Here is a 13,828-nt window from a genome sequence, read left to right on the forward strand (position 1 = left end):
ACCCGGCGTCCCTGCGGCGGCAGCCAGGATGCTGCCCCCGGTGGCAATGGCTGACCCGCCCCCAGGAACCCTCAGAACGGCCCGAGTGTCGCCGCCCACGCCCAGGAAGGCGAGGCAACCCGCTGGAGGCAGCACCCAGCGCTCTGGCTGCGGGTTCCAGCCCTGCAGGCTGCGGCGCAGGCTCTGGAGTCCGGCTTGAGCTGGGCACTCGGCCCGTCAGGTGGCACTCCGTGCTGTGCACGGACCTCAGGGCTGTGCACGCACGCCAGGCCGCCCCGCTCCCCGCCCGTCCCGCAGCCCGGCGCCCCGCGCGTGGAGCCGGTGCGTCCGCGCCGCCAGGCTCGACACCAGGGGGCGCGCGAGGCCCGCCGCGTCCCCGCTGCGCAGGCGCGACGGGCTTCCGGGCGTCAGGCCCGCAGTGCGCCTGCGCCCCGCCGACGGCCCGGCTCCCCGCCAAGATGGCCGCGAAGGGCTTCGCTTCCCGCCTCGGAGGCTCCCGCGCTTTCCTGCGGGGCTTCGTGGCCGGGGCTGCCGTGGGCGCCGCGGGGGCCGGGCTCACGGCCCTGCAGCTGCTCCGGGGTCGGGGCGCCAAGGCAGCGCTGGCGGCGGGGGAGCCGGGCGGTGAGTCGGTGCCCGCCAGTGCCGCGTGGACGCGGTCCCCGCCCCGGACACGGACGCGGCCGGGCGCCCACGGGCGTCAGCGGGCGGTGCCGCCGCCTGGGCTCCCGCGGCCGGGGCCGGGCTGCTCGTTCCGCGGGCCGCGGCGAGGGGAGCCCAGCGGGGCAGTGTCCGCGCCCGTGTCGGGCCCGGGCCTCGCCCCCTGCGTGGTCGCCGCACGGAGGTCGCCGTTGCGCGCGGGGCGACGGGGGCGGGCGTGGGGCCGACACGGGCGGGCGTGGGGCGACGGGGGCGGGCGTGGGGCGACGAGGCGGGCATGGGCCGACACGGGCGGGCGTGGGGCCATCAGCTCCGTGGGGCCGACAGGGGCGGCCGTGGTCCCATCAGGCCCGTGGGGCCGACGGGGGCGGGCGTGGGGCGGACAGGGGGCGGGCGTGGGCCGACGAGGCGGGCGTGGGGCCGACACGGGCGGGCGTGGGCCCATCAGGTCCTGGGGCCGACGGGGGCGGGTGTGGGCCCATCAGGTCCGTGGGGGCGACGGGGGCGGGCGTGGGCCCATCAGGTCCGTGGGGCCGACACGGGCGGGCGTGGGACGGACGGGGGCGGGCGTGGGGCCGACACGGGCGGGCGTGGGGCGACGGGGGCGGGCGTGGGGCGACGAGGCGGGCGTGGGGCGACGGGGGCGGGCATGGGGCGACGGGGGCGGGCGTGGGGCCGACGGGGGCGGGCGTGGGCCCATCAGGTCCGTGGGGCCGACGGGGGCGGGAGTGGGCCCATCAGGTCCGTGGGGCCGATGAGGGTGGGCGTGGGGCGACGGGGGCGGGCGTGGGGCCATCAGCACCGTGGGGCCGACGGGGGCAGGCGTGGGCCCATCAGGTCCTCGCTGGACAGGAGTGGGCCGGCCTCGTCCTGTTCTGAAAGTGGCTCTCCAGGCCGTGCACGCGCCCTCGCCGTCTGTCGTTTAAATACTCTGTTCTCAGAGCCGCTGATGTTGTCCTGCCTCCTTTCTCCCTTGCGTGGTCAGCCTCTGCAGAGACGGCCGTCCTGGAGCAGTTCGGATTCCCCGCGGCTGGAACGGAGACGAGGCGGTACTCCAACCACGCCTTGTCCTACGACCAGGCGAAGCGGGTGCCTCGATGGGTCCTTGAGCATATATCCAAGAGCAAGATCGTGGGTAGGTGGCTGGCAAAGTGGCCTAAAGGCGGGGATGCAAGGTGTTTCCGTGTTTAGAACGCGGAGGGTCACGGACCGTATTCTCCACGATTTCTGTGTCATAGCACACGTAGGAAATATTTGTGTGCCTCACTTAAAAAAAAAATTATTTATTATTTATTTATTTGGAAGGCAGAGTTAGAGAGGGAGAGACAGAAGAATCTTCGTCTGCTCTTTTACTCCCCAAATGGCCGGATCAGTCAGGGCTGAGCTGGCAGAAACCAGGAGCCAGGACTTCTTCCGGGTCTCCCACGCGGGTGCAGGGGCCCAAGGACGTGGCCGTCTTCTACTGCTTTTCCGGAGCATTCGCAGGGAGTTGGATCAGAAGTGGAGCAGCCAGGACTCGAACTGGTGCCCACAGGGGATGCTGGCGCTGCAGGCAGTGGCTGCGCCACACCACCAGCCGCAGGCTCACTGTGAAAGGGACCCTGCCTGGCAGCTGGGGAGGCCCAGACCCTCCCAGTGGTCGCAGGGGCCGCCGCACCCATGTCTTCTGTGGAGCTGGGAGGCTGTGTAAGACGAGCTGCTGCAGCTGAGTGCCGTCCATTCTCTAACCCTAGCCATGGTGTAAAACCTGTTCAGGTTTTTTATTTGAGTCCGAGAAGCTAGGGAGCTTCCGTCTGCCGGTTCACTCCCCAGACGCCCACAGTGTTCAGGACTGGGCCTGGCTGCGGTTGGGGGTTGGGAACTCAATCCAGGCTCTCCACACGGGTGGCAGAGATCCACCGCTTGTTGCTGCCTCCCAGGAGGCTGGACCAGGGAGCCAGAGCTGGGAACTGAACTCGGGCACTGGGATACGCGATGCCTGCATCTCAGCTGGGTCTCAGCCTTTTTGTTTCCATCTGCTTGGAAGGCAGAGTCACAGAGAGAGAGCGAGCGAGCTCTTCCATCCTCTGGTTCCCTCCCCAAATGACTGCAGCAGCCAGTGCTGGGCCAGGCCCGAGCCGGCAGCGCAGAGCTCCGTCCAGGCCTCTCGGGTGGGTGCCAGGGACCCAGGCACGCGAGCTGTCACCTGCTGCCTGCCAGGGGGGTTCGCAGGAAGCAGAGGGCTGCGAGGTGAGCTGGCGCTGCAGCACGGGCTGAGCACAGCCAGCCTGTCGGCGTGTGGGCGCTAGGCCGGATGCCTGCCCCTCGACTGCGTGTCTTCCGTGTGCTGACTAAGCCTTGGGGATGGATCAGTGTCCGGCACAGATGGTCGTACCGGGAGGCACTTTCAGTTTGGGGAGTGGTTTGAGTATCGAATAATTATGAGTGTACAATTATAATTGCTAATCACTTTATGAAGGAAGTAGTTGCAGTTCGGATAGTGTAACTGAGGAACAGTAAAAAGTGGTGACATTGCAGGAGTGCCTGGGTTTTCTTTTCTGGTAAAGGTTTATTTGGGGGCCAGCACTGTGGCATAGTGGGTTAAGCCACCGTCTGCAGTGCTGGCATCCCATATGGGTGTCGGTTCAAGTCCTGGCTGCTCCACTTCTGATCCAGCTCCCTGCTAGCATGCTTGGGAAAGCAGCAGAAGATGGCCCAAGCCAAGTGCTTGGGCCCCTGCACCCATGTGGGAGACCCAGATGAAGCTCCTGACTCCTGGCTTTGGCCTGGCCCAGCCCTGGCCATTGCAGCCATTTGGGGAGTGAACCAGTGGATGGAAGACCTCTCTCTCTGTCTCTGTGTCTCTTTCTGTCTCTGCAATTTCTGACGTTCAAATAAATAAATCTTATATGCTTTCAAACATTTTTATTTATTTGAAAGGCAGATTGACCTCCGGTGCCGGGGCTTAACAGGCTAATCCTCCACCTTGCGGCGCCGGCACATTGAGTTCTAGTCCTGGTTGGGGCACTGGATTCTATCCCGGTTGCCCCTCTTCCAGGCCAGCTCTCTGCTATGGCCCGGGAAGGCAGTGGAGGATGGCCCAAGTGCTTGGGCCCTGCACCCCATGGGAGACCAGGAGGAAGCACCTGGCTCCTGGCTTCGGATCAGCGAGATGCGCCGGCCGCAGCTGCCATTGGAGGGTGAACCAACGGCAAAGGAAGACCTTTCTCTCTGTCTCTCTCTCTCTCACTATCCACTCTGCCTGTAAAATAAAAAAAAAAAAAAAAAAAAGGCAGATTGACAGAAAGAGGGAGAGACAAAGGAAGATCTTCTATCTGCTGGTTCACTCCCCAGATGGCTGCAACAGCTGGGGCTGAGCCAGGCTGAAGCCAGGAGCCAGGGACTCCATCGGGGTCTTCAGCGAGGGCGGCAGGGGCCCAAGCGTTTGGATCATGTGCTGCCTTCCCGGGAGCATTAGCAGGACTGGACTGGAACCAGCCCTCCAGTGTGATACGCTGGTGTCGCAGGCGGTGGCTTAACCTCTTTGGGCTGCAACACTGACGAACGCTTGGTTTTGACTGGTGAGACTTTCCTGGGAAAGTGGGGTGGGGCGTGCAGGCTCCCAGGCAGAGGAGCTGAATGGGCCGTGGGACATGGGGAAGAGAATTCTAGGTAGGAAGAAGCGCAGCTTCCTCTTGCAGAGCTGCGCTCTGGAGACTTGCTCTTGAGGAGCCAGAGGAAGGCCGGTGTCGGGCAGGAAAGGTGATGTGTGCTGAGGCTGGGGAGCGGGCCGGTGCACAGATCTGCCCACGCGGCCTCCTGTCTCTGTGGTCAGATGACTGGTCTTGGTGGGGGAGGGCAGAGTGGTTTCCAGGGAGGGTCCTCTGGTCCACACGCCACCGTCATCATTTGTCCTGTCTCCAACCCGCACCACGGGGAGAGTCCTCCAGTCCACACTCCACTGTCACCGTTTGTCCTGTCTCCAACCCGCACCACGGGGAGAGTCCTCCAGTCCACACTCCCACCGTCACCGTTTGTCCTGTCTCCAACCTCACCATGGTGAGAGTCCTCCAGTCCACACTCCACCGTCACCGTTTGTCCTGTCTCCCAGCCTTCACCGTGGTGAGAGTCCTACAGTCCACACTCCACCGTCACCATTTGTCCTGTCTCCAACCCTCACTGTGGTGAGAGTCCTCCAGTCCACACTCCCACCGTCACCATTTGTCCTGTCTCCTAACCTTACCGTGGGGAGAGTCCTCCAGTCCACACTCCCACCGTCACCGTTTGTCCTGTCTCCAACCCTCACCGCGGTGAGAGTCCTCCAGTCCACACTCCCACCGTCACCGTTTGTCCTGTCTCCCAGCCTTCACCGCGGTGAGAGTCCTCCAGTCCACACTCCCACCGTCACCGTTTGTCCTGTCTCCCAGCCTTCACCGCGGTGAGAGTCCTCTGGTCCACACTCCCACCGTTACCGTTTGTCTGTCTCCCAGCCTTACGGTGGTGTGTGGTGTGAACTTCCCGGTTTAAGAGCTGTTGTTACTTGTGTTTATTCCTTGTCCGTGGCTTATGTGGGTCATTCTGTATCCATTTTCGGTGGGGGTATGCTTTCCTTGCTGATTGTCGGAGCTCTTTGATGTAGCAAGGAGATAGCTTTTGTCGGAGCTACTTTATTCCCCTTTCGTTGTTTGTGTTTAGTTTGATGTGCGGTCTGCATAGTAGTTGTCCTTTGGTTTACAATGTGTGTTCCATCTGTGGGTATTGAGGTGCTAGTATCCAAGTGGGCGTGCTTCTTTCTAAAGTGAGTGAGGACCAGCAGTGGCAAGAGGATTGGAATGCATTTGCTGTCAGAGGGAAACTGGTTTATTTTTATTTATTTGAAAGAGTTACAGAGAGAGGTAGAGACAGAGAGAGAGAGAGAGGTCTTCCACCCACTGGTTCACTCCCCAGATGGCCACAACGGCTGGAGCTGTGCCGATCTGGAGCCAGGAGCTTCCTCCTGGCCCCTGTAGGGGCCCAAGGACCTGGGCCATCCTCTACTGCTATCCCAGGCCATAGCAGAGAGCTGGATCAGAAGAGGAGCAGCCGGGACTTGAACCAGCGCACATATGGGAAGCCGGCGCTTCAGGCCAGGGCATTGGCTCACCGCGCCACAGCGCCGGCCCTGAGTGATGGTTTTATCATAGCCGTTAAAGCTTGATTTTAAACTTACATCAAGAGAAATAATTTGACTTAATCTTAAGCCTTACGCGTTTATTTTAACACAAAAGCGTTCCCAAGATAAAGGAAATTTCAACTTGTGCTGGTTTCATCCTGCGGTTAAAGCATCGTTGTCAGAAGCGTGGCAGCCTGGCAGCAGCTCTCATGTAAATCCTGTGAGCTGTGTGTAGCCCTGCGGCGTGACGTGGAGCCAGGCAGCGTCCTCGACAGAAGCAGGACACCGGTTTTACTTGATTCTAGTGCAGAGTTTCTGTTTTTCCTGATGCCAGACTTCCTGCTGGGACCAACACCAGCTGTACCAAAGTACATACAAAGTGTGTTTTTAAAAATCACTTTGGAAACACGGAGTCCGACAGGATAGCGGAGAATTGCCCGGCCAGTGCTTGGGGGAAGCCAGAATCCAGAGAGGTAGGGCGGTCCGTGCAAAGCAGCACCGCATTTGCCATTGAGTGCACAGCCTTACGGGGTGAGGAGGGTTGAAGGAGAGACCCAGGGCTTGTCGTGGTAGTCTGTGCTGTAGGAGCCCCTTCCTGGGTTAGCCTGTACCCAAAGGGCTACTGTGTTCTTTTTTTTTTTTGACAGGCAGAGTTAGACAGTGAGAGAGAGACAGAGAGAAAGGTCTTCCTTCCGTTGGTTCACCCCTTAATGGCCGCTGCAGCCAGCACACTGCGCTGATCTGAAGCCAGGAGCCAGGCGCTTCCTCCTGGTCTCCCATGCGGGTGCAGGGCCCAAGCACTTGGGCCATCCTCCACTGCACTCCCGGGCCACAGCAGAGAGCTGGACTGGAAGAGGAGCAACTGGGACAGAACCCGGCGCCCCGACCAGGACTAGAACCTGGGTGCCGGCGCCGCAGGCAGAGGATTGGCCTAGTGAGCCGCAGCGCTGACCCGGGCTACTGTGTTCTGAGAGCGAGCCAGAACTAGCCTGCCTGCCTGCCTGCCTGCCGTGGGGGTGCACGGAAGCTGGCTTTGGGTGAGCTGAGGGTCGAAAGGGCAGGTCAAAGGCTGGTTTCAGAGATGCCATGAACGACTGTCACACAGGCAGACAGGTAGCCCAGATCCTTGAGGTCTGTGTAGGGGCCAGGGGACTCTAGTCCGGAGCGTGGTTCATAGGGGCCTCCACTGGGAGGCGTGTTCTCAGGCTCTGGAAGTTGAGGGCTGCAGCGCCAGGCGGCGGCGGTAGCACCTGCAGGTTTACTGCGGCGTCTAGTGCTGCCAGGAGGCGATTGTGACCAGCTGGGTGACCTTGTGACCCTTGGGAGCTGAAGACTTAAATCTCTCTTGGCTGGGTGAGATGACACTGGGACCAGTCACTTGCAGATCTCCATCTTACACTTCCCGAACAGCAGTCTGAGTGTGTTCCGTCCTCCTGGTTTTTGTAGTTTAGCCAGGTTGGACCTAATGATAGAGTGTGGTGCTAGACTGCCGATGTTTTCTGTGGCAGGCCATTCTGGAGGAATCAGAAAATAAGTAAAAATTGCGATTTCTTCTCCCCATGTGGTACTCAGATGTTCTGTTTTAGAATCTCTGGGTGCAGCTGTGACAAATGTTTCCTTAGGGCCAGAGAGGTAGTAAGCAAGGTAACAGAGGCACCCCCTCCTGTCAGCCTGTGTCTGTGTGTGTATATGGCCATGGTTCTAGTACACGAGAACTTGTCTAAACACAGTTGTACAGAATGCAGTACATGGGGGTCTTCTTTGAAAAACAAGAGTTTATGGCCAGGCTCTGACTGGGAGGCCCAGAACCAGAATTCCCTGGGAGAGCTTCACTGTGGAGAGCCTTCTCCAGACTGGTCCTTTCTGGGTTCAGGTGCAGCGTCTGAGCTGCTCCCGGCCCTCGCGCTGGCTGTGGGGAGGGTGCCCGCCGGCAGCCACCAGCTTGGCGAGGCCTCGCCGGGAGAAGCGTGAGGGCTGTGTGTCCACTGACAACTCTGTCACTTTTGTGTGTTTTTTCCAGGTGATGCGGACAGGAAGCACTGTAAATTCAAGCCCGATCCCGACATCCCTCCAGCCTTCAGTGCCTTCAACGAGGACTATGTTGGAAGTGGGTGGTCACGAGGACACATGGCTCCAGCAGGAAACAACAAGTTCTCCAGTGTAGGGACATGCTAGGGAGGGCGGGGACTGGGGCTGATCTGTGCTCCCCGGGGCTGAGACTAGAACCCTGACACTGGAGGATGTCCATGCTCCATTTCTGACTTCTCTTCCTGCCTTTCTTTTTGAAGATGATTCTTAAATAGGTTGAATGAGGAAAGCTAAGTGCCGTGCAGAGGGGAATTGGATTAGGAGCCCACGGGCCGCAGCGGCCGAGCTGCTCACTCATTTTTATTTTGAAAAGTCTCAGTGGTCGCGCAGCTGAAAGACAGCCCCGTCCACATATCTGATCCGTTGGGCGTGCACACGCGTTCGCAGGAGTCTGCCGGCTCATGGAAGGTGTGAGCGTGACAGAGGCTGTGTCTGGGTTTCAGTCTGTCCTGTGCCCAGATAAACCTAGCTTCTGATTCCACCTCACACACTTTGAAGTGGTCTCTTGAATATGCCGCAGGCCGTCAGTGAAAGTTGCGGACATAAGATACTTGATCCCCAAACAGATGGCGCAGGAGCATGAGTCATCTAAAAACGAGGATATTTGCATATATGATGAGGACATCATTGTACCAAGAAGTGTGTGCGCGCGTATTTCATGTATGTGTGTGATGCTATCTGAGATAGAGTTGACATTCAGGTTGCCAGATCCCCTCAGGTGCGTCCTTCACCACTTTGTTGGAGTCAGCATCCGGCTGTGAATCTCTAGTGGTTCACGGTGGCAGCAGAGGGACTGCTGTTGGCGATCGCTGTCATTACTGCGTGGTCTCAGCCTGGGCACTCCTGGTCAGAACCGGGGGTGGTGTCTTGATGTCCAGTCTGTGCCTCGACTGAGTCAGACCCTGGGAGTGAGACCTCGGCGTCGGCATGTTTAAAGCTCCTCAGTGGTTCCAAGTGGCTTGAGGAGACTTTGGCCACAGAAGCGCAATGAGGTAGAGCCTTGTGTGTACGGGTCAGTGTGGAGTGAGTGAACAGGTGGCCGGAATACAGCACTACGGGCATTGTTCTTTGCCGCTTTGAGCTAACAGTGTGTCATACCAGTTATGTAAAATTCCCGAAAGTGGATTTTTGGTTAGCAGCCGTGTATCACAGACATAAAGCCAGAGCGGAAAACTTAGTTCTCAGAGTTTGTATTACAGTTTGGGATCCTGTGAGGGGGGAGGCTGGGCCAGCCAGCTGCGGACTGAGTGGCCAGGGAGCTCTGGGGCCTGGAGTGGCTGGGCTCATCAGCCGCATGAGTGCCCAGAGCTCATGAGAGCAGGGGCGGGCCTGGGCCTGGGCTGTGAGGCTCTGGCACGGGAGTAGGCATGGCAGCGTTGGTAACGGCTTTGCTTTCTTTCCACAGAAAGCCATGGCTGAAACCTTTTACCTCTCTAATATTGTGCCCCAGGATTTTGATAATAATTCTGGATTTTGGAACAGGTGAGGCTGTGAGTTCTGAAGGTGGGCTGGAGGAATGGCTGTCGGTGGGTCCGCGCCCCGGGTCTGCCGCTGCGTTCAGAAGCGTGCCCGCTGAGGGTCGGTTCTCCCGTTGTTTCCTTCCTGTGTTTTGGAGCGTGTGCTTCTGTGGGAAGAGAGACTGCAGCACAGCCTGTCTGTTTGGTCTTGTTTGCTGCTGTTCACAAGTCAAGTTTTGAAAGGAACCACTAAAAACAATACTCACGTTAACACTGAGTCTGTCCACAGAACTTTTTTTTTTCTTATATTCCAGTGTACCTGCAGCTTTAAAAAAAAAGTTTTGAATTTGAGGAGTTCCTGAGCTTTGTTTTGGTGTCGTTTAACGTAACCATTAACCAATCTTTGATAGAAAGTTAGCCAAGGCCGGCGCTGCGGCTCACTTGGCTAATCCTCCGCCTGCGGCGTCAGCACCCCAGGTTCTAGTCCCGGTCGGGGTTCCAGATTCTGTCCCGGTTGCTCCTCTTCCAGTCCAGCTCTCTGCTGTGGCCCGGGAGGGCAGTGGAGGATGGCCCAAGTGCTTGGGCCCTGCACCCACGTGGGAGACCTGGAATAAGGGAGTGAACCAACGGATGGAAGGCCTCTCTGTGTCTCTGCCTCTCCTTCTATCTGTGTGTAACTCTGACTTATTCACAGATAAATAAATCGTTTTAAAAAAAAAAGGAAGAGAGAGATTGCATCTGGTGGTTCACTCCCCAGATGCCCACAATGCCTGGGCAGGGCTGGCTGACGTCATTGGCCAGCAGCTCCATCGGGTCTGATGTGAGTGGCCGGGACTCGAATACTTGAGCCATCACTTGCTGCCTCCGGTGCGTCAGCAGGAAGCTGGATTAGAGGTGGAGGCAGGACTGGTCCCAGGCACTGATACAGGATGCAGCCGTCCCACAGGGTGACTCCACCTGGCCACAGTGCCCGCCAGAAGTTTCTCTGTGAAGTATTTGTTGACGATATGGGGTGCTTAGCCCATGAAGTTCCCTTTCCAGTTACTGGGCTTGGTGATTGCATGCCTGTGGAAGCATTTAGTTCCCTAAGGGGTAAATTGGGAGGAAACTTCTGTGTAATTGGGTTGGATGCTACATTTTTTTATTTTACATGTTAGATGAGCTGGAATGGTGACGTGCAGTTACTCATTTAGAGATGTCTCCCAGCTTCAGTATAAGAAAGTGCGTGTCAGAACTACTGGCCATTTTTATTTGGTAAATTTGCAAAAGCAGTTTTTCAGTGACAAATCTCAGTGCTGTAAAGATTGTTGTGAAAGTGCTATATTGTATTCTGGAACTTAGAGTAAATTGGTACAACCTTATTTTTTCATTTTTATTTTTTTGACAGGCAGTGGACAGTGAGAGACAGAGAAACAGAGAGAAAGGTCTTCCTTTGCCGTTGGTTCACCCTCCAATGGCCGCTGTGGCTGGCGCGCTGCGGCCAGTGTACTGCGCTGATCCGAAGCCAGGAGCCGGTGCTTCTCCTGGTCTCCCATGGGGTGCAGGGCCCAAGCACTTGGGCCATCCTCCACTGCCCTCCTAGGCCACAGCAGAGAGCTGGACTGGAAGAGGGGCAACCGGGACAGAATCCAGAGCTCCGACCAGGACTAGAACCCAGTGTGCTGGTGCCGCAAGGCAGAGGATTAGCCTATTGAGCCATGGCGCTGGCTGGTACAACCTTACTAAAACATTAGTTTTGCATATAATTAAGAATCATTAAAATATTCAGTAATTCTGGCCCTTGAAATTTATCCTAAGATATTAATACAGTGTTACATCATACAAGAAATATTAAGGTCAATCTGCTTGTTGGAATGATGTATAATTCTTGAAAAACATTTATTGAGAACTACATTATAAAAAATGAGTTGCCAATATTTAACTTCTAAAATATGCAGAGTGCAAATAGAGGATAGTTGTGCTAGTGAGTGAATATGCTTTTAAAATTTTTTTGCAATAAATTTTCTCAAATGTAATGTTCTTGGGGTCTTTCCTAGGAACTGTTAGGATTTTCTTCTTTCTGCATGTGTGTGTGGAAATAGTCTTTCTTGGTTTGTTTTTCAGAGTAGAAATGTACTGTCGGGAACTTACAGAGAGGTTTGAAGATGTTTGGATAGTGTCTGGACCTCTGACCTTACCTCAGACCGGAAGTGATGGCAAGAAGACAGTTAGCTACCAGGTACGACGTGTCTTAGCAGCCTGGCTGCTTTGCATGGAGTTATAACCTCATTCTGTCTTTGATTCCTTCTTCTGCAGTATTTATCGAGCACCTCGTGGGGTGTTAGATGTAGAGGATGTGGGATGGATACTTGAAGGAGCTCACGTTCTAGAGAGGGAGGCAGACATGTTCACAGCACGGTAGTGTGCTATGCTGTAGTAGAGGTAAGTCCCCAGGGAACCGCCACCCTGTGCTGGTGTGCAACTAGGGCAAAACAGCAGGAGGTGTGAACTAGAGAGGACAGGGAGGACAACAGCAGGAGGTGTGAACTAGGGAGGACAACAGCAGGAGGTGTGAGCTAGGGAGGACAACAGCAGGAGGTGTGAGTAGGGAGGACAACAGCAGGAGGTGTGAGCTAGGGAGGACAGGGAGGACAACAGCAGGAGGTGTGAACTAGGGAGGACAGGGAGGACAACAGCAGGAGGTGTGAGCTAGGGGAGGACAGGGAGGACAACAGCAGGAGGTGTGAGCTAGGGAGGACAACAGCAGGAGGTGTGAACTAGGGAGGACAGGATGGACAACAGCAGGAGGTGTGAACTAGGGAGGACAACAGCAGGAGGTGTGAACTAGGGAGGACAGGACGGACAACAGCAGGAGGTGTGAACTAGGGAGGACAGGGAGGGCAACAGCAGGAGGTGTGAACTAGGGAGGACAGGTGAGGACAACAGCAGGAGGTGTGAGCTAGGGAGGACAACAGCAGGAGGTGTGAGTAGGGAGGACAGGACGGACAACAGCAGGAGGTGTGAACTAGGGAGGACAGGACGGACAACAGCAGGAGGTGTGAACTAGGGAGGACAGGACGGACAACAGCAGGAGGTGTGAGCTAGGGAGGACAGGGAGGACAACAGCAGGAGGTGTGAGTAGGGAGGACAGGACGGACAACAGCAGGAGGTGTGAACTAGGGAGGACAGGATGGACAACAGCAGGAGGTGTGAACTAGGGAGGACAGGGAGGGCAACAGCAGGAGGTGTGAGCTAGAGAGGACAACAGCAGGAGGTGTGAACTAGGGAGGACAGGACGGACAACAGCAGGAGGTGTGAACTAGGGAGGACAACAGCAGGAGGTGTGAACTAGGGAGGACAGGGAGGACAGCAGCAGGAGGTGTGAACTAGGGAGGACAACAGCAGGAGGTGTGAACTAGGGAGGACAACAGCAGGAGGTGTGAACTAGGGAGGACAACAGCAGGAGGTGTGAACTAGGGAGGACAGGGAGGACAGCAGCAGGAGGTGTGAACTAGGGAGGACAGGGAGGACAGCAGCAGGAGGTGTGAACTAGGGAGGACAGGTGAGGACAACAGCAGGAGGTGTGAGCTAGGGAAGACAACAGCAGGAGGTGTGAACTAGGGAGGACAGGGAGGACAACAGCAGGAGGTGTGAACTAGGGAGGACAGGGAGGACAACAGCAGGAGGTGTGAACTAGGGAGGACAGGGAGGACAACAGCAGGAGGTGTGAGTAGGGAGGACAGGATGGACAACAGCAGGAGGTGTGAGCTAGGGAGGACAGGGAGGACAACAGCAGGAGGTGTGAGCTAGGGAGGACAGGGAGGACAACAGCAGGAGGTGTGAGTAGGGAGGACAACAGCAGGAGGTGTGAGCTAGGGAGGACAGGGAGGACAACAGCAGGAGGTGTGAGCTAGGGAGGACAGGGAGGACAACAGCAGGAGGTGTGAACTAGGGAGGACAGGGAGGACAACAGCAGGAGGTGTGAGCTAGGGAGGACAGGGAGGACAGCAGCAGGAGGTGTGAACTAGGGAGGACAACAGCAGGAGGTGTGAGCTAGGGAGGACAGGGAGGACAACAGCAGGAGGTGTGAGCTAGGGAGGACAGGGAGGACAGCAGCAGGAGGTGTGAACTAGGGAGGACAGGGAAGACAACAGCAGGAGGTGTGAGTAGGGAGGACAACAGCAGGAGGTGTGAGTAGGGAGGACAACAGCAGGAGGTGTGAACTAGGGAGGACAACAGCAGGAGGTGTGAACTAGGGAGGACAACAGGAGGAGGTGTGAACTAGGGAGGACAGGTGAGGATAACAGCAGGAGGTGTGAGTAGGGAGGACAGGTGAGGATAACAGGAGGAGGTGTGAGCTGGACCAGACAGGTAAGGCAGCTGTTAGGGGAGCAAGGGAGCATTCAGAGATGCAACAGTGTTAGCAGAGGACCTTGTGGTTGGCAGCGTGGCTCTGGGATTGATGTCTCATTCACAGAGATTGGAGCTCATGATACAAAGACATGAGTGGCTCATG

General features: G+C 57.1%; 1 protein-coding gene across 6 annotated transcripts in view; it reads left to right on the forward strand.

Moving 5' to 3' along the window:
* The first annotated feature begins 458 nt into the window (after nt 1-458).
* Nucleotides 459-13,828, forward strand: part of EXOG (exo/endonuclease G) — a 48,439-nt gene continuing 35,069 nt past the window's right edge. For 5 of the 6 annotated variants that reach the window (XR_009868467.1, XR_009868464.1, XR_009868468.1 and 2 more), the window contains exons 1-5: nt 459-621; nt 1,643-1,792; nt 7,809-7,948; nt 9,282-9,358; nt 11,437-11,551. Coding sequence is in view for 3 of the 6 variants with exons in the window: in XM_062216308.1 (XP_062072292.1) it covers nt 459-621; nt 1,643-1,792; nt 7,809-7,948; nt 9,282-9,358; nt 11,437-11,551 (645 nt within the window). In the remaining 3 variants the exon portion in view is untranslated. Of the gene's footprint in view, nt 622-1,461; nt 1,793-7,808; nt 7,949-9,281; nt 9,359-11,436; nt 11,552-13,828 lie in introns of those variants that run through there. The other variant, XM_062216325.1, reaches the window with a different exon arrangement.

The sequence above is a fragment of the Lepus europaeus genome, chromosome 2 (genome assembly GCF_033115175.1).
Source record: "Lepus europaeus isolate LE1 chromosome 2, mLepTim1.pri, whole genome shotgun sequence".
NCBI classification, from domain to species: Eukaryota; Metazoa; Chordata; class Mammalia; order Lagomorpha; family Leporidae; genus Lepus; species Lepus europaeus.